General features: G+C 41.4%; 1 protein-coding gene across 1 annotated transcript; it reads right to left on the bottom strand.

Annotated features, from left to right (window-relative positions):
* Positions 1-3,181: 3,181 nt before the first annotated feature.
* On the bottom strand, positions 3,182-17,033 carry LOC139550381 (kidney mitochondrial carrier protein 1-like). Its single transcript, XM_071361249.1, has 9 exons — positions 16,785-17,033; positions 16,523-16,670; positions 13,742-13,836; positions 11,636-11,721; positions 9,034-9,129; positions 8,803-8,927; positions 8,566-8,692; positions 6,337-6,417; positions 3,182-4,877 (listed from the first exon to the last, which is right to left on the bottom strand). Exons 1-9 carry the CDS (start codon positions 16,846-16,848, stop codon positions 4,836-4,838), a joined length of 864 nt encoding a protein of 287 aa, XP_071217350.1. The 5' UTR covers positions 16,849-17,033; the 3' UTR covers positions 3,182-4,835.
* Positions 17,034-21,675: the final 4,642 nt, after the last annotated feature.

The following is a 21,675-nucleotide window of genomic DNA, read 5'->3' as shown; positions in this document are numbered from 1 at the left end:
AAGCATCTCAAGGTCCTGGAGTGGCCTAGCCAGTCTCCAGACCTGAACCCAATAGAAAATCTTTGGAGGGAGCCGAAAGTCCGTATTGCCCAGCGACAGCCCCGAAACCTGAAGGATCTGGAGAAGGTCTGTATGGAGGAGTGGGCCAAAATCCCTGCTGCAGTGTGTGCAAACCTGGTCAAGAACTACAGGAAACGTATGATCTCTGTAATTGCAAACTAAGGTTTCTGTACCAAATATTCAGTTCTGCTTTTCTGATGTATCAAATACTTATGTCATGCAATAAAATGCAAATTAATTACTTAAAAATCATACAATGTGATTTTCTGGATTTTTGTTTTAGATTCCTTCTCTCACAGTTGAAGTGTACCTATGATAAAAATTACAGACCTCTACATGCTTTGTAAGTAGGAAAACCTGCAAAATTGTCAGTGTATCAAATACTTGTTCTCCCCACTGTATATACATTTTACAGAACCCGTATGTTTTACATTGTTATTAGTCCCACCCTTCAGCTAGATTCAACCCCTCAACACCATCCATTTTGGATTTCTATTTGCCATATATTTTTCAACTGCGCTGTAATGCTTGACAAAAGTACTGAACCTTTCTATTCTCAGTTTCTACAGATTGTAAATTAAGAATAAACATTTTTGCTATAATAATTATATTATTGATTGACTATGACTTTTCAAATTACCCAGCATTGCCATCTGCAGCGTTAGTTCTAAGTACATGTTGCAACTCTTCAGCCATTCCTGGACCTGTTAACAAAAACAAGCTACATATGGACAACACCAAAATAAATGATCTAATGACTGCCTCCTCACAGCAAAATCTGCAGAGCTGGGAAGATTGTATCCCCCACACACATATATAACATTCTATTGGTTGCAATAATTTTGTATAGTAATTTAGATGGAAAAATGTGAAGTTTTGAATCCGGCGTTGGTTTGCGTATCAATTCATAAACCATGGAATGGGTACATCGAAAATCTCTTCCCAACTATTTTGCAATTTATATGACACAGCTGTCAGTTTTTTGGTCCTTAAATGAAGTTGGTATAGGTTTCTATTCATCACACTTTTCTTTAACCATTTATGGTCTTTAATGCAGGGCTGACAAAAGTAAGAAACTTGTTTCCCCTTCTACTTGCCTCTTCCATTTTTGTGGTAATGCTGCAATTAGTTGGTTGTAATTTTGGGTAGAGCAGACATTTCCATATGTCTGTGTTAGCTGCATGTATGACATAACTCCACCAGTCCTATTTATGATATCATTCACTAAAATTATACCTTAAAAAAAATAAAGAATCTTAGAAAAATAAGTATTTTTTTGAATCAATTAGTATATTTGAGTTTAACCACAATATTTGTTGTATTATTTGTTCTGTCTTTTCAGGTGGATTAAACTGAAATTGCAACCAACTTTCTAAGATTAAAAAAAGAAGAGGATATTTGAGATTTCAGGGTTGGTATATGTTTGAGATTATTTGAACTGCAACGCTGCTGGGTTTTTCACGCTCAACAGTTTCCTGTGTGTATCAAGAATGGTCCACCACCCAAAGGACATCCAGCCAACTTGACAACTGTGGGAAGCATTGGAGTCAACATGTGCCAGCATCCCTGTGGAATGCTTTCGACACCTTGTAGAGTCCATGCCTGACAAAATGAGGCTGTTCTGAGGGCAAAACGGGGTGCAACTAAATATATATATATATATACACACATACACACACACACTTTAAAAATCCTGTTTCTTATTTTCCATAATTAGCTATTAATATTTGTAGTAATGTAGGCAATTTATGCAAAGGATTTTACCTCTCACCAGTCTCGCCATTACCAAAATTACATGATTGCAAGCAATTATATTATTGTCCTTTCATTATTGGGTGAGCAAATCAAGGAGACTTTGGAATGCAGCCCAGAACCTAATTCCTCTAACACATACAGATCCCTCCAACACAATAAGCCAACCCCTGTACCCCAGGAGCAAAAAGGGAATGAATACTACCCACAATGCACCATGGTGATTGGAACCACCCATGGCCATTGGCTCTTGGAGAAGCCCTGTGTGTGTGTGTGTGTGGTAAGCTTTGAGTTATGCATTTGGACTGTTCTTGGTTAGATTGCCTCCATATGTCAGATAGTTTGCTACACTGTGAAATTACTGAAAACACCAGCATTTTTTTTTTTAAAGAAGTAAAGCTTTGCATACCAAATTATAAGAGTAAAAATACACCCTCATGGCTCAGATTCAGAAGTTAGAATAACAGCCATCTATACACATCTAATGAGTCCATCCCATGGTGTCTCTGTCAATAAAATAACGCATTCATACACAGTCAGGGTTCATGGCAATCTCTCCCCAGCAGTCCCATCTCTTCAAACACTGGTGAGAAACTGGGATATTTATCCACTGAAATAAAGAACAATTAGATCAGAGCCTTTGAATTATTCATGAATCATTGTGAGTGAGTGAGAGAGTGAGATGTTATTTTAAAACAAGGCGGTGCTAGATTTAGGGTCCTGAGTGTAAAAATGTGTCTGCAATAGAGAGCTTATGCATAGACATGGTACACAGCGGCACCCTGTGGACGAATGTGTAACTGTCTAGTGGGACTTCCATGTAGGAAATTACAGGTATGACAAATCCATAGCTGATATGAAAGAATAGGACAGCAAGCAATATTGCCTTGATAGTCCAAGGACTCGATTCTATACTGATCATGGACGTTCAGCGCTATTGAAATGTAAAGGCCATGTTCCCCTGGTCACGGAAAGTGCATTCAGTGAATGCTTCATATGTCGTTTCAAATCGTAAACTAACTTCATATTTCAATCCCGCTATAGCACTGAACTTCTGCAAAACGGATTGAATCGAGCCATAAACTGAATTTTCACCATATGATTTCACATGTTCCTAGAGACTAGGTGTCAATACAGGATTGGTCAATAGACTGGGACGGAGTCTATATGCTCATTACATTCCTGGTCAGATCACAAGTTCACGGTCGTTTTCATTAGCGCACCCAAGAAGCCAACATTTTTGGAATGGAAAAACAAGCGTTTCTTAACGTCAGGTAGTCCATCCCCCTTTTGTCCCGTTTGCTTTCGTTTCATCCTAGTGAATAGACTGGTCATTACTCCCAGTTGAAGTAAAACATGAGACCAGTCAGAAGTTTGTATTCCTTGCTTTAAATCAGGATAACATAACTATTTACAGGGCTATGACAGTGACACATTGGAATTAAGGCTTTGGGGGCTATAAACAAACCATATACAAGAACCATATTGTCACATGAACACACTACACACAAATAATTAGCAAGCTCACCTCCAAACGATCTAACTGATAACAGACTGATAAATGGTGAAGAACAAAGTAGAAGAAGTGAAGGGTAATAGAGGATTAACAGTTACAGAACAAATGTACATGTCAGCTGTCTTGGGATCATAAAATGGCAAGTCAACAACACCAGCACACAGAACGGCATTGGTAGTCAGGTGCAATGGCTAAACATACAACAGCTACCTCTCTTGACATTCACTTCCCTGTTACTGCATAGGCCGGGTCAGACTACAGGCAGGTCTCTCTGGAAGTTTAATAGATGTCCTGTAAATTAAAGGTTAAATTGGACACCTCGACCTGAACAGGGATAGAATATGGAGTCTCTGCTGCTGTGACATAGTAAGAACTGGGGCTCCGCGTGTGTGTCAGAGATAGGGGTCCTGAAATGACGTAAGGGGCAGCTTGCCAATCAGGCTGTCCAGAGTGTATTTATAATACGAACCCAGAATAGTCCGTACACACCGTCCCCATTAACTGTGTGTAGGTCATTCATACACTGTGCCAGGTCACCCTGAAATGAAGAAAGTTTGTTCTAAGGGTGCCCACATGACTGAGTGAGTCCATACACTAAGACAATTCACCCTGGCACTAATAACCTATGTGCCCTTGTGTGTGTGTGTGTGAGAGAGTTAGTGGTCACCTGACCTCTGATCTTTAATCTGGTTATATAACTAGCCCCATTAAAAGTCCTACCAACCCAGTTCTGTAATTAGAGAATACTCTGACATAAAATCCAAACCCACAGCCAACCATCGTAACAAATATAAGCTTTCCAGTGGCTGTACAGACATCTAGGGTTTCAGAAAGTGGCCAGTCCTTGAGTAAATGGCATCATATGCTGCCCACTAGTGATTGGCAGATAACTTTCTACAGAAAGTTTAGCAGTCTTTTCCACAGCTTCTTTTGGCAGTTCCTCTGGCAACCAGAGAACGCACACCAACGCATCTGAAATCCATACAATCTGAGGTAAGTAGTGACTGCTGTTAACATTATTTGAGATCCTGTACATCAGGGGATACTCACGTACTATTTTAGAAGGTTCGGTCATACAAATTTCCTAGGTAGCAAAGGTCCGGAAAAATAGGAATTTATCAACGTAGTAACAAACCCCCCACCTCACAACCCACATTTTTCCATGTCTTGTGTTTATATGATACCAGCGGTTGAGGCTCGACTGAGTTCCAAAACATAATAATAAATACATAATTTAGGGCCATAGTTTCAAAATTATGGTCTTCGCATCACCTTGCTTTCTGATGGTGCAATTGACCTCAACTTTCACTTCCTCTTTCCCAGCCAACCAGAGCTCCATCAAGAAAGCAGCCAAACAGAAAGGAGAAATGAGTCTGAGGGGCGTGGTCGACACCACCCAGACAAGTGGGAGGCTAGACAGGATACGTCCACCCCTCTTAGTCCATTCCTTCCCCTCTCTGGCTGAGTTCTTTCCTCTTCTCCACAGTGCTACATTTCCTTCTCTCCATCAGACCTCCATCTTCTTCAGCTGTTCGTAGGTAACAAAGAACTAAGGAGAAATTAAGGACAAGGCACAGAAAGAGAGAAAAATAAAATAAAAACATCCTTCTCCGTGCAGGAGCTTTGCTAGGAACATAATGCATCCCAAACACACCACATCCACTCCACCCTGTAGACTTCCATTCTTGTTCCTAGCTCACCTCAGTGATCCCCTGGTTACCGGTTCCTAGCTCCCTTCTGTGATCCCCTGGTTACTAGCTCCCTTCTGTGATCCCCTGGTTACTAGCTCCCTTCTGTGATCCCCTGGTTACCGGTTCCTAGCTCCCTTCTGTGATCCCCTGGTTACCGGTTCCTAGCTCCCTTCTGTGATCCCCTGGTTACCGGTTCCTAGCTCCCTTCTGTGATCCCCTGGTTACCTCAATGTAATAATCCCATTACATGGCTGAGGTTTAGTTACAGCTGCTACCTCTTCCCAATCTATAGGCCCCCTCTCCTAAAGGGCGGTTATACTTGTTCTAACGCCATATCTGTAGATAATTAAATGTAACAAGTGTCGCTGGTCAAAACATTTAATTTATACTCTGATGGAATGTCTGTAGACCGTCGGTTCCCTTGTTGCATAGACATGACAAAAGTTGCAACATCCGTTGTGGTTACTGGGCTGCTACAGCAACAAGACCAAATCCACCTGTGACAAGACGGTGCATGAGTTGTAAAATTCTCAGATGACAATTTACTTTTATTCCGTGACTCACAACCGTAAGCGATTTTAAATAGTAAATAATGTTGTGGTGGATAACAAAGACATTTTTTTTTATTTTTTTTAAATAATAAAAGTAGGCTATTTGGAGCACCAGGCTGCTGATGTCATGCAGAGGCTGTCATTTTGGGTTTATACTTGTTCATGATGTCACTGCGACATCTGTCTACAGACCAACTGTAAACCAGCCTTATCATGCCACAGGGAACAGATTTCTCTCCCCCTATTGTTCTCCCTCAAATCTTCTTTCCCTTTCCCTCTCCCTTAATGCACAAAAGGGACCCGGCCACTCTGCAAATTTAAACCCTTCCCGTTTATTTCTCCCCCCCCAGCCCCTTCTTCCTCCCCTTCCCCCTCTCCTTACCCTCCATCTTCCTCACCACCATTCTCGCTCCCAGATCCCTCTGTTACCCTAGGTGAAACTGGGTTGCTATTACAGCAGCTGTAATTTGTGTGCAACTGCATTACATAATTGTGTTAGCTGGCATTAGATTCACCCTCTTGCGCCATTGGAATGTCCAAACTAAGGTTGGGATCAATTCCATCAAAATTCCAGTCAATTTAGAATTCCCAAATTGACTGGAATTTTGATGGAATTGATCCCATTCCTATAAAGAAATTCCATGACCAACTCTACAGATGGATATTAAACTGGAATTGACCTCGACTCTGGTGCAAACCGTCAGTGGTAGATAAACATACACAAATGAAAACAAACACACACTTCTGTGAGTAGGTGAAAGGATACGATGATGTTCCATGGGCCGAGACGGAGCCAGTTGGGGAAAAAGCCTTTGTAGAGTGCCATGAAGCCCTCAGACCGTGACGTCTAAAGAGACAAAACGTTACACACACACACAAAGCCCTGTACCCATCATTGCCCCGCATCTATGGGCTGTATTCATAATGCCGATTCTGTTGCAAAACGCTTCTTAAACAAAACGGAGAGGGACCTACCTGAATTTCTCCAATATATATTCTGTTTTGTAGGTGTTTGGCCTAATGATTACACCCCTGGTTCATGTGGTGTGTGCTCGTCAGGGTTTCCGTCAGGAAAATTGTCTTTCAGCATTTTCATTTACCGGACATTTGAGAAATACCAACATTAGCGGAGTAACGAACAGCAAAATCACTAGTCTATGTCAATCTACTATCCCCCATAGTAGAAAAGTTCACCTATTGTATTGGTCAGCATGTTGTTCTGTGCGAGAAATAAATAGCCTATTACAAAACAGACTCTGGGACAGTTATGGGACAATAGATCCCAAACTTTACAACCAGTAGGCCTAGGTTACACAAAAAATAAATCAATTCAAAAGCAATGAGACTGATGCAACAGATCAGAACTATTAGCTTAACATTTTGATATAATGTGAAGAAATAATAATTTAAGCACAGCAATGCGCACAAATCAGTAGCCTACGCGCGAATGCTGGTTCCATAATGCAATTAGCAGAGAAACCCATGTGCCAAAAGCGCACCGCACATGCGAGTGGTTTCATGTGAAAGAGCTTAAAATATCTTTAGAAATAGGGGAGATGTAAAGATGCAACTAGCATGGGTTGCTAATATGACTAGGAATGAAGTTTGGCTATTTGACAATAAAATAAAGTTGATTTGAAAACCAATAGAACATGAGAGAAATAGGCTGGTTTCAATGGCATATGGAAGTCTTTATAAAATTATTTTGGCTAGGCAAGACAGGCCTCATAATAAATAAGATACAAACTAACGAAAATAGACATGAACCCAGAGCTCTATGCAACAAGATATGTTGCTGTTCATCCAGGAATTTTGGGAGCACGGTGCGAATAGAAGGAAAATCTCCCAGATAATAACTGTTGTAATAAGGCTTCGCTGTACCATTGAGTGCCGTAGAGAAAAAGTGAGTGCAGATTCGATAGCGTAATGGCTGCACCATTACTACAGTGAAAATGGCTTGCTTCTAGCCCAACCAGGTCAAATGATCTGATCCATATTACCAGAGCAACATTTATCTTTCTATAGCAGATCACATTTCCCATTCATAAACCATGTTTTGGGCCTTTATAAAACTATTTGCGGGCCGTTAACATTACTTTAAAAAGTGTAAACAAATGGTTACATCATTGGCTAGCTAGCTACCAACCTAGTAACTTTACCTGCATATCCAAACATTTGGGGACACAGAAAGGAAAAGGGATAGCTTCTTCAGGAGATCAATCATAGCATTGAATGAACGCACATCGTCATCACAAACCTGACGTTTTTAAAGAGATAGAGTACAATTTTCTATGTAATGCATCTCATTAGGGAAATAGGTTTTTATATTGTGTAAAAACACTAATATTCCACAATTGACGTTCTAATTTCAATGACATGGAGTCATATCACATCTTAGCTTTTACAATAAATGAATGTCTATACAATGTTACATATTAGTTTCTAGTGCACAACATGTGCCTCAAAAGTAGACAGTCAGAATTCATATATATGCCCAATAAAATCTCAATATTTTATTAACTTTAAGTTGGGCGCACTGAAAAATGTACATTTAGAGTTCTATACGCACCAATTTAATTCCACTAAAATAGGCAGATTAACCTATAGACCGTTTTTTTTATTTAACTAGGCAAGTCAGTTAATAACAAATTCTTATTTACAATGACGGCCTACCCCTCCCCTAACCCGGACGACACTGGGCCAATTGTGTGCCGCCCTATTGGGACTCCCGTCCACGGCCAGTTGTGAGACAGCCCGGGATCGAACCAGGGCCTGTAGTGATGCCTCTAGCACTGAGATGCAGTGCCTTAGAACGCTGCAATAAGCATGACCATTCAAATGTATTTCCATCGACTGATATTTCCAGTCTAAAAGCATTAGTTTGTAATGGGATCCCCCCCTTCTCCTTGACAATTAGTCGGCGCTAATTTATTTGATCTTTGTGCCAAAAAGCCAGCCATAACCGGCTAACAGAAACCCTGGTGTGCCTACCTACCTGAAGTAAGCAGTCCAGTGTTCCCTGGTAGGTGACAGCTCCGCATGTCTGGTTCATCATGCGTGTGCGGACCACGTCTATGGGATTAGAGGCCAGAGCCCCCGCCAGACCACACGCAAAACTGGACCTGGGAACCAGAGGGAAAGGGTCAGAAGTTCCCTAGTCTTACGCAGCCATATGTTGCTCTCTTGTGGAGAGTTAACGGCGTCGTGGGTGAGCATTGATGATGTCACTCACAAGAAGTGTGTGTAAATGTTGTCACCCATGTGACAATCCAGAATCAGGTGTTTCTTAGCGAGGTCATAGGCAGGAAGCTCCACCCCCACTACGATGGCTGCTCTCTGCGCTGTCAGAGACACACCCTGAGAGAGCGAGAGAGAGTGAGGGGGGTTAAAAGTGTGTGTGTGTGTGTGTGTGTGTGTGTGTGTGTGTGTGTGTGTGTGTGTGTGTGTGTGTCCATATGCCTACCTTCCACAGCCCCCTGGTTCCTTCCTGTTGGTAGATGTTGATGAAGTTCCCCACCATGCTTCCCTGGATCACACTGCCCTGAGCCTGCATACGGATCTGGGAAAACCAGGAAGGAAAAACTGTTAGGATAAAAGTCAACTCAAATTAACAGAAAACCAGTATGCAGATGACAGGAGAGACTAGTGAAAGCGTTATCAGCACTGGATGACAATGTAACATGGCCTTAGGCGATCTGCCACAAAGAGTTAAGCTTAGGGGGGGAAACACTGCTGAGGTGTGTGTGTAGAGCCACAATGTTCAGGTGCCAAGGGTTCACCAGCTGTCCCCATCTGCATTCTGACCCACTGTTCTGCATTCTGGCCTACTTAAAGCCTTGCCAATGCTCTTAAGACCAAACAAACGATAACAATAACATACAGGCTGGCTGTATGTGTTGAATGCAGATCAGTCTCATCCAACTTAAAGGGAAATATAAACCTGCCTGCATAGCTGGTTGAGTGGTGTGTGTGTGTCCAGAGGGCTATTTAAGTGTGTGAATAGAGCTAAGCACTTGACCAACGAACCCCCCCCCCCCCCCCGACACAGCGCAAAAGGGAACACACTACCTTTGAAAACACACTGTTCTAACTTTCAGCCAACCCAATTAAATCCTAAAGACACACATACACTCACATAAATCATATTCACTTGGCATAGTAATGATATGGCTATTTCTGGTGGGCAGGAGTCTAGAAATATCACAGTTAGTGGCATCTCAGTGACCCCCCCTCCCATACACACTTCAACCCCCACCCCCCAGACACACCCCTGTACCCATAGAATTAATGTAGGAACCTTATTTAGAAACTACAAGTACTTTCACCCCCTCACACACCCGCCCATCCATTAATATGGATCTGACCCTTTTTTCATTTTCCGCTTAAAATGGACATACCCAAATCTAACTGCCTGTAGCCCAGGACCTGAAGGATATGCATATTCTTGATATCGTTTGAAAGAAAACACTTTGAAGTTTGTGGAAATGTTAAATGAATGTAGGAGAATATAACACATTAGATCTGTTAAAATATATATATTTTTTTAAACATTAGTTTTTTTTTGTACCATCATCTTTGAAACGCAAGAGAAAGTATTTGTACAAGTACTTGGGAGTATGGCTAGACGGTACACTGTCCTTCTCTCAGCACATATCAAAGCTGCAGGCTAAAGTTAATTCTAGACATGGTTTCCTCTATCGTAATCGCTCCTCTTTCATCCCAGCTGCCAAACTAACCCTGATTCAGATGACCATCCTACCCATGATAGAATACGAAGACATAATTTATAGATTGGCAGGTAAGGGTGCTCTCGAGCGGCTAGATGTTCTTTACCATTTGGCCATCAGATTTGCCACCAATGCTCCTTAATGGACACATCACTGCACTCTATACTACTCTGCAAAACTGGTCATCTCTGTATACCTGTCGCAAGACCCACTGGTTGATGCTTATTTATAAAACCCTCTTAGGCCTCACTCCACCTATCTGAGATATCTACTGCAGCCCTCATCCTCCACATACAACACCCATTCTGCCAGTCACATTCTGTTTAAGGTCTCCAAAGCACACACATCCCTGGGTCGCTCCTCTTTTCAGTTCGCTGCAGCTAGCAACGAACGTGCTGCAACAAAGACTCAAACTGGACAGTTTTATCTCAATCTCTTCATTCAAAGACTCAATAATGGACACTCTTATTGACAGTTGTGGCTGCTTTGTGTCATGTACTGTTGTCTCTACCTGCTTGCGGTTGTCTGTGCCCAATAATGTTTGTACCATGTTTTGTGCTGCTACCATGTTGTGTTGCTACCATGCTGTGTTGTTGTCTTAGGTCTCTATGTAGTGTTGTGTTGTCTCTTGTCGTGATGTGTGTTTTGTACTATAATTTATATAAAAGAAAATAATAATAATAATCCCAGCCCCCATCCCCACAGGAGGCCTTTTGGTAGGCCGTCCTTGTAAATAAGAATTTGTTCTTAACTGACTTTCCTAGTAAAAAAATAAAATAAAGTATTATTCCAGCCCAGGCACAATTTAGATTTTGGCCACTAGATGGCAGCGCGCAAATGTTTTGACTGATCCAATGAACCATTGCATAACTGTTCAAAATGTTGTATCAAGACTGCCCAAATGTGCCTAATTGGTTTATTAATACATTTAAGTTCATAACTGTGCACCCTCAAACAATAGAATGGTATTATTTCACTAATTCCTACTGTAAATTGGACAGTGCCGTTAGATTAACAAGAATTTAAGCTTTCTGCCCATATCAGATATGCCCCGATATTTTTTTAGTTACTTACAACCCCATGCTAATCACATTAGCCTATGTTAGCTCAACCATCCTGCGGGAGGGGGAAACACCGATCCCATATTAATGTATAAAACCCCTAGCATTCAGGCTGAGCTGGATTAGGCAGGCCCAGAAAGAATCACTGCTTATGCTCTGAGACAAAGAAACAGAGCCAAAATGCTGTATTTTGTTCAGATCAACCCTGCCGGTTTCTGTTGGCTTCTAATACCCAAGAAACTACTGACAACGTTTACAAATGTGTGTGTCTCATTACCTTCAGCACGTCCGTGGGGTTGGCGATGGACGAGGAGATGACTCCAGACAGAACACCACACAGCACGTTGGTCAACAACGTCTCATCTGAGAAAGAGAGGAGAAATTAAATTCAGGCTAGTCTTTGTACATTGAATTATAGTTCCTCTAAGTCTCACCCACACACTACCTCTATGACGTGTGTGTGTCCATGTTACAATAGCGTATAATGGAGATATTATTCTCAGCAGAAACTGGGTCAGACACATTAACTTGACTTACAACCTTCACTCAGCATGGGGTAGGTACGCACATAGCATGTTCTGGGCCTAGCACATAAGGAGCTTTGCTGTCCTGTGGAATATATGGCCCAGAAGGCATCTCATAGCGCCTACATAGTCTTCTTTTCTCTTACCTAGTCTTAGGGCTGGGTGATATATCAAATGAATTCGATTTATTAAAATGTATGTTTTTGCGCGTTATTCCAAATGCCTGTATAGCAGAATCAAGTAACTTTTCTGAACGTTTATGTCTGCTTGTTCTCATGTTGTATGTTTAATCTCGTCTCCTTCGCGCCTTCTGTGCACCTTCCCATTTACACCAGAGATCTGTATAGAATGACGAGATGCACATCTCCGCCCTAACAATGGGAGTCGTTGTCCCAAAGACAGGAGAGGCAGTTGAAAAAAAACGTAGGTCCAAAATAAGCCCATATTAAGACATCGGCCTCTTCCTCTGTTTACACACACTAAGCCCCTCCCCATGTCTCTCACGCCAACAAAGTTGAGAGATCACATCTTCCTCTGACAAGTGGTTTCAACTCGCTATTTAGTTCAACAGAAAAAAAATGGTCAAATGGACACCAAAACATATTAATAAAATAATGTCTCAGGGGAGAAGGTGACTTTTCTAAAGATATCCTTTTCAAATGTCTCAAATTACGCGCAGAGCAGAACCTACTGAAACGCGAGTACCAATGAACATTGATTCTGGAAAATGTATTTCCAGTTTGTCACTCACGACATTGCGGTACCACTAGCAGCAATTTAGCCAAAGACTTAAACTAGCTGTCTAGTCTGTGTTTTATAAATGTGCAATAAGCATAAAACACAATTATTATTTATATGGCAACTCGTCCTTCTGAGAAATAAGATGGGCCACGATTTCAACATCTGAACAAAGTGGACAGGCGAACATGCTTTTCAAAGAACGGTGTGTTCATAACAATTCAACTGTTCAACCTTGTTAGTTAGCAAATAGATCCAAGTTGGCTAAACTTGAATACAGTATAAAGATTAGCTGGCTAATCACTAGCACGTGGCCTTGAGAGATTGATGAGATGTGTTAATTTTCTATAGCCTAATACAAGAAGGTAGTTATTATTAGTGGATATCCATTATGCCTGGGTTCTAGTTACATTTAACAAAAAAGGGCATTTTCATAGACTTGAAAGCCAGATCAGTGATTAGTGCCCCTTCCCCCAAAATGGAGGTTAAAGTGTTTTTATAAAATAATTAGCGGTTCTTATGGTTGTGTAAGGCTTATATTTATCCTAATTCACACGCCCAGGATTCATTAGATTATTGCTGTTTGAAATGCAGTTTGTACTTTAATTGTACAACACACATATATATTATATATATATATACACATGGCTACATTGAAGAATCTAAAATATATTTTGATTTGTTGAACACTTATTTGGTTACTGCATGATTCCATGTGTTATTTCATAGTTTTGATGTCTTCACTATTATTCTACAATGTAGAAAATAGTTAAAATAAAGAAACACCCTTGAATGAGCAGGTGTGTCCAAACTTTTGACTAGTACTACATGTTAAGTTTCCCTATATTTCTGTTGTTAGTGAGCCTGCGCAGGAATCTCACTTTGATGGACCTGGCCTGAGCGTAAAGGCAATGATGTACTGTGGTAGTAAACGTTGTTAAACTGGAACCTAGCCGTTGTGTCATTTTGAGTTAACACTGTGTGTGAGAGATATAGATATATCCAAGTCAGTGTTCATTGCAATGCACACACACCCTACAGACAGATTTAGAACACATGTAACAAGGTGAACAAATAGCTATGAGATCTAAAACCCTGATGTGTGTGCGTTGTTCTCATACCTTCTGGCCTGTCCACCAGTAGGCTTTTGAAGCTCTGGTATGTGCCAATCTTTATGGTCCCATAGGATGCCTGGCGCAACATTGCAGGGGCGAGACTGCAACACAGAAACACACAACGCGTGAGTATGACGTAAATAAAACAGGCTTAACAGTTACAATCAAAGGAGGACTTCCACTTATTGCTGCAGTTTTCAAACTAGGGGTCGTGACCCCATGTGGTGTCTCCTAATATGAAAATGGGGTCAAGGGAAAATTAAAATCCTGAAAAAAATAAACAGTACAAGTCAAAAGTTTGGACACACCCACTCATTCCAGTGGAATAATAGTGAAGACATCAAAACTATGAAATAACATATGGAATCATGTAGTAACCAAAAAAAAAGTGTTAATCAAATAAAGATATATTTTATATTTGAGATTCTTCAAAGTAGCCACCCTTTGCCTTGATGACAGCTTTGCACACATGGCATTCTCTCAACTAGCTTCACCTGGAATGCTTTTCCAATAGTCTTGAAGGAGTTCACACATATGCTGAGCAGTTATATTTGAAGAATATAAAATGATTTTTGATTGAACTTTTCTGGTAACTACATGATTCCATACATGCTTTTCCTTCACTCTGCGGTCTGACTCATCCCAAACCATCTCAATTGTGTTTATGTCCAGTGATTGTGGAGGCCAGGTCATCTTGATGCAACGGCACAGGGGATGTTCAGTTTGCTGCGTGGCTATATTGACTTGAAACCAATTCCATTGGATCGAATGGTGGAGGCTTTTTGCACAGATGGGGCTCCATCTATGGCGGGATGGCCTCTGCACTCTAGTTATGAATGTGTTTCTCTCTGCCATATGGACGCATTGTATGATACACCGAGAGCAACTGGCGGCAAAAGAGCTGAGCACAGAACTCAGAGCTATACTGCAGCAGGTAACTAAGACTGTAAACTACATCAAACCACATTCCCTGCACACACGCCTGTTCACAAAACTAAGTGGAGATATGGAATCAGAGCAGGACAATGTTCTATTTCACTCTGAGGCGATGTATTTGAAATATTTTCTCACATTCAGAGAGGAACTGTTCACAATGAATGTAAAAAAATAAATGTTAAAGTTGACTTTCTGTGTAATGAAAATAAATTTGTCTTGCATATGTAACATACATACTTGGGAAACTGAACGTAAGCACGCAGGGGAAATACAAAAACATTCTACAGATGAGTGACCGAATCAGTGGATTCAGAGGATAGAGTTCTTCATGGAGAGTCTTTCAAAGGCGAACCATGCCCCCTTCCCTCAGCTGTGCATGTTTCAAACAGAAAACAGCATCAGTAAGTGTCACACACACACACACACGTGATGACTGCTCACCTCCAACGCTTAGAAGAACACTTTGGGACCTACTTCCCAATCCGTTTCATTTTTATCCTGGATCTGTTGATTGAGCTGTCATGTTACCAAATGCATTCACAGGTCACTAAGGAGGACTTTTGGTTCTGACTCAAAGGGAATACCAAAGATCTTTAGAACTAAACCAAGATAAACCACAGCCCGTCATTTCAAATGGGAACAAATTAGTCATAGTGAACAAAACAAGCAAGGAGGTAGGCAGTGCCAGCACGAGCTAGCGCAATCCTATTGGCACATTCATTTGCATATTTCCTTTAGGGAACGCCTCCTCTGAAGTGCACAATAACTCAATATACATTTGCACTCCTAAACACAATAAAAAAACAACTTTGGCAGAAAGTGGTCTACAAAAATTTGGCCACTATGTCTGTAAAATATTATAGTTTGGGAACAAAAAAATTGTATTGATAGCAAATGTTTCACCGATGAGAAATGTAGCAGAATGTGGGCCAAAATCCATGTTGTTCATATTTGGAAGTGAGTGGAAACACCATGCAGCTGCTTCACATTTATACAACCAGTGAAATGTCTGCCTCATTGTTCCATCTGTGGAAATATGTTGCCATCTCCCTCTGAGCATTAATGCTGCATTTAAGAAAACTGGGAACCTGTAAAAAATTTGCTCCAACTGGGAAAAATCTTTTGACCGGTCATCCAACTTGGAATTCCAACTCGGGAACCTTTCTAGAGCTCTGACTTTCCGACCTGAAAGGTCACGGTCGTCCTGATTTCACCTCATATTTTCCCCCCAGCATCATCAGTGCTATTGTCTTCTTTAAAATAGTGATTCAGGTTGGATGTGGCAGCTAGGATGAGGTATGCACTGTCGACCAAATCCCCCGACTTTGAGAAGCTCCCTCAACATGCATCAAGCACACCCATCTCATTAGTGATGGTGAGATAAAACAGACTAATTTGCAATTGACAGTCATAGTCCCAGATTCAAACTATGTGATGGTGAGTTGAGAAAACAAATCAGAAATAGTGTTAGAATGTTTAATTGACTGCCATAGCACCAAATAAAAAAGTAAACATTGGCTGTTAATTACAATTTTTTTCACATGGTTGGGGTCATGAGAATTTCCAGATATCAAAATGGGGTCGTGGGCCAAAAAAGTTTAGGAACGCCTAATTTATTAGAAACGTCGCTGGCATGTATAGCAACACACTGATGATCAAATAGCTCGGTATTTATTGAGTAGCCGTTTGATGGAGACAAATACTTTACGAAGAACAAATTGCAATGGTGAATCTGAATTGAACATGCATTTTATTCTTGAACTAGGCTTAATCTGTGCTAATTTTGTCCAAAACGCAGAAAAGGACTTCAATAAAAATGGAACCATCATCATAAAACTGGTCAATACTCACCCTGAATAAAGTGCACTTATTCCCTCCTCTCTGCATATTCTGCCGATGGCGTGCAACATTCCCCGGTATCGAATCTCTCTGTACTTGCTGTCGCCCACTTGGCCTTGAACTTGCAGCCGCGTCTTGGTCAAATCTATAGGAAATGTACCTACACAACCGATAGAAAGACATCAATTGAGAAATAATGACAGTAAATTAATGTTAGTCCACCTCACACACCTATGTGTAGTAAAATTTAAAAACGTAATAAATAAAAACTCACCGCATTCTGCAGTGACGGATGCCAGACCGCCAAAAACGAACGGTTTCCAGTTCAAGTTGGACATTTGGATACACGATGTAGTTATTCCGTTATACAGAAAGTATATGGTGTGTGGTGGTTGCAATATCACACTATTAGCGACAGCCGGAGAGTATAACGAATAAACCGGTAAAAAGGTTGCTGTCGCACACTTATTCAGTATCCCCCTCTCTCTTTTCAGTCGTGTAGCACATTGCGTCGCCACTCCCACCTGCTCTTTCTATATCCCCTCCCACAGCTGTTGCCATAGCAGCAGTGGATCAGGGTTGCGCGCGCCGCCACGATCACAGTTTGCTCACTGATCCAGATACAGTTTTAGTTGTTGTTGTTGCCGCTTTAAGGCTAATATCCTGCAATTCTACGCATTTTGCCATGAGGCAGAGAGAAAACGTGTTTGGGTATGATGGAGTTTGGGCCTGCCTGGTGACATCACCAGGTGGAAAATGAATTAATAGACCAATAAGAAAGTTCAACTAGATCCTACACTTACTAAATGAACAGTTGATAAGGCTGTGATAAACACTCATCTTACATTTAAGTAGCTAAAAGCAACACAAGAAAGATATAATAATAAAAGGCATATAGTGTTTGTTTTATCCTCTCTTTTTTTAGGACAGAGTGACTGGCTCCCCCTACTGCTAGCAACAGGATTTAAGGTGCTGCCTAAAAAAGTTGTGCATGCACAGCCCTCACTCCATTAGAGCAGAGTTTCACCAAACTCGGTCCAGGCACCCCTCCCCATGATTCAAATAATCAAAGCTTGATGATGAGTTGGTTATACCTACATGTACCCTACGGTCACAAGATGCAGGCCTCCTAACTGTCCCTAGAATTTCTAAGCAAATAGCTGGAGGCAGTGCTTTCTCCTATAGAGCTCAATTTTTATGGACTGGTCTGCCTACCCATGTGAAAGACGCAGACTCGGTCTCAACCTTTAAGTCTTTATTGAAGACTCATCTCTTCAGTAGGTCCTATGCTTGAGTGTAGTCTGGCCCAGGAGTGTGAAGGTGAACGGACAGGCACTGGAGCAACGAACCGCCCTTGCTGTCTCTGCCTGGCCGGTTCCCCTCTCTCCACTGGGATTCTCTGCCTCTAACCCTATTACAGGGGCCGAGTCACTGGCTTACTGGTGCTCTTCCATGCCGTCCCTAGGATCACTGATGTGATCTTCCTGTCTGAGTTGGCGCCCCCCCCTTGGGTTGTGCCGTGGCAGAGATCTTTGTGGGCTATACTCGGCCTTGTCTCAGGATGGTAAGTTGGTGGTTGAAGTTATCCCTCTAGTGGTGTGGGGGCTGTGCTTGGGAAAGTGGGTGGGGTACCACAGGGTTCAATTCTCGGGCCGACTCTTTTCTCTGTATATATCAATGATGTCTCTCTTGCTGCGGGCGATTCCCTGATCCACCTCTACGCAGACGACACCATTCTGTATACGTCTGGCCTTTCCTTGGACACTGTGCTAACTAACCTCCAAACGAGCTTCAATGCCATACAACACTCCTTCCGTGACCTCCAACTGCTCTTAAACGCTAGTAAAACCAAATGCATGCTTTTCAACCGTTCACTGCCCGCACCCGCCCGCCCGACTAGCATCACCACCCTGGACGGTTCCGACCTAGAATATGTGGACAACTATAAATACCTAGGTGTCTGGTTAGACTGTAAACTCTCCTTCCAGACTCATATTAAACATCTCCAATCCAAAATCAAATCTAGAATCGGCTTCCTATTTCGCAACAAAGCCTCCTTCACTCACGCCGCCAAACTTACCCTAGTAAAACTGACTATCCTACCGATCCTCGACTTCGGCGATGTCATCTACAAAATAGCTTCAATACTCTACTCAGCAAACTGGATGCAGTCTATCACAGTGCCATCCGTTTTGTTACCAAATCACCTTATACCACCCACCACTGCGACCTGTATGCTCTAGTCGGCTGGCCCTCGCTACATATTCGTCGCCAGACCCACTGGCTCCAGGTCATCTATAAGTCTATGCTAGGTAAAGCTCCGCCTTATCTCAGCTCACTGGTCACGATAACAACACCCACCCGTAGCACACGTTCCAGCAGGTATATCTCACTGATCATCCCCAAAGCCAACACCTCATTTGGCCACCTTTCCTTCCAGTTCTCTGCTGCCAGTGACTGGAACGAATTGCAAAAATCGCTGAAGTTGGAGACTTTTATTTCCCTCACCAACTTTAAACATCAGCTATCTGAGCAGCTAACCGATCGCTGCAGCTGTACATAGTCCATCTGTAAATAGCCCACCCAGTCTACCTACCTCATTCCCATACTGTTTTTATTTACTTTTCTGCTCTTTTGCACACCAGTAGCTCTACTTGCACATCATCTGCTCATTTATCACTCCAATGTTAATCAGCAAAATTGTAATTATTCGCTCCTATGGCCTATATATTGCCTACCTCCTCATGCCTTTTGCACACCATATATATATAGACTTTATTTTTTTCTACTGTGTCATTGACTTGCTTATTGTGTTATTGGCTTGTTTATTGTTTATTCCATGTGTAACTCTATGTTGTTGTCTGTGTCACACTGCTTTGCTTTATCTTGGCCAGGTCGCAGTTGTAAATAGCCTACCTGGTTAAATAAAGGTGAAATAAAATATCCTGCCTGTTTTGCCCTGTCCAGGGGTATCGTCGGATGGGGCCAGTGTCTCCCGACACCTCCTGTCTCAGCCTCCAGTATTTATGCTGCAGTTTTCTTTTTCTCTCTCTCCAATTTCAATTAAATTTACTTTATTGACATGGCAAGTTCATTATTACTTACATTGTTAAAGTATACATATCGAAAAAATAAAAAAATATATTTATATATAAATAAATAAATGGTGGGACCAACAGCAATAATAATAGTAGTAGTGGACATGGGATTACCATTAACAACAACTACAACAACAATATTAATCAGAACAACAATACATTAAAGCAATGGTAGTAGACCAGTGTCAACATGACTGAGAAGACACATGACATGGTATGAAAGACAAAACAAAACGGGAAATATTATCGACATTACTTTGCACTTTTCACTGGCTGTCCCTCAGGTTGGCTTTTCACCCAATAAATATTCGATTTTTTTCTTCATCTTTTATAGTTTCAAATTCTTTGGATTTAATTATAATTTTGGGAAATAAATATTCTCTTAGGTCTGAGTATTTGTCACAGTGTAATTGGAAATGCAGCTCTGTCCCTACCTCTCCCCTGGAGCAGAGTAAGCAGAGCCTGTCCTCTCTCTCTAACTGCACTGACCGCCACTGGAGTTCACCTGCTAGTCGGAACTAGGAAACTTGGATATATCCAACTTGCGTAATTGTTGAACGTGTTCCAACTAACACGTGAATGCAGCATCAATACAATAGTATGTATTTAGGGGAAATTGTCAAATTTTCAACACAGATGGACATTTTTACCAGAAAAAAGATAAGGACTCTCACCATCTGAGCAAAGGGGAGACATTTGCTCTTGCAGGTTCTTTCTTCTCTTTCCCTCTCCTCCTTTACTCTTGCAGGATTTCTGTGAATAAAACATACCAAACAATGTAGCCTTAATGCTGTCCGCCTGTTACATTACATTTGGACAGCTGATCAGAGTAAAATAAAGGTCTTCACCTTCTTATCTTTCTTTGCATCTCCTGTTTTCAAGAGTCCTGCCTCAACAGCCTCCTCCTTTATCTTCTTGGTTTGAGAACGAAAGCAGCAAGAAACAAAACAGATATGAGTCACTGTCTCGGCTAGCTCAACCGTCCCGCCGGGGACCCACCGATCCTGAAGAAGATGGGACGGTTGAGCTAGCCGAGACAGTGACTCATATATATATATATATATATATATATATATGAGTCAATGTCTCACAATAAAACACATTCCCAATAACTACAGTGCCTTGTGAAAGTCATGCACACCACAAGTGCCTTGCGAAAGTCATGTACAGATCTACACAATCAACTCCACATTTTCAAAGGGAAAGAAAATTATAGACCAAAAAAAGAACATGTCTTGATTGCATATTTCTTCTCACCCCAGAATTAATATTTGGTGGAAGCACCTTTGTCTCCTGCTCCCTCCCTCCGGAGCTCAACCTCACCGGTTTACTAACCACCAGCTCTGGCAACTATGATTACGCACACCTGCTCCCCATCATTATGCACACCTGGTCATCATTATCTCCGCGCTTACTCACCCTTTATTTAGCCCTCAGTTGACATCAGTCATTAGATAGTATTGTTTTCTCTCACGTTCTGTACGCTTCTCATGTTTGTTCATCTGCATCTATTCATTATTAAACTTACCTTCTGCACCTGCTTCCTGACTCCCGGCGTATTACGTTACAACCTTTGGCAGCCATTACAGCTATGAATCTTGTTGAATAAGATTCTACCAACTTATCCATTGTTTTTGTTAAAATTGGTCAAGCTCTGTAAATTAAGTGGGGAATAACTGATGGACAGCAATATTCAAACCTTGTCTCTGATCAGTCAGGACTGAGACTGTACCACTCAGGAACACTCAACACCTCTTGGAAAGCCATTTTTGTGTCTCTTTGGCATCCATTATTTTGTAAATGTCCAGCTGAAAAATAAAACTTTATCCCAGGGTTAGGTTTTCAGAAGACTGTGGCAGGTTTTCCTCTAACTGTTTACCTGGAAATTGGTCCTTTCATATTTCTTTTGATCCTTACAAACTCCCAGTTCCTGTTGGTGACAAGCATACCCATAACATGATGCTGCCAACACAATACTTTAAAATATGTGTGTTGCATTGGATTTCATCCAAACCAAATTTTTTATTTAGGCCAAAAAAGTACATTTCTTTGCAGTGTTGTCTTGCA

Source organism: Salvelinus alpinus, chromosome 23, assembly GCF_045679555.1.
Source record: "Salvelinus alpinus chromosome 23, SLU_Salpinus.1, whole genome shotgun sequence".
Classification (NCBI taxonomy): domain Eukaryota; kingdom Metazoa; phylum Chordata; class Actinopteri; order Salmoniformes; family Salmonidae; genus Salvelinus; species Salvelinus alpinus.
This window is presented reverse-complemented; position numbering and strand designations above follow the sequence as displayed.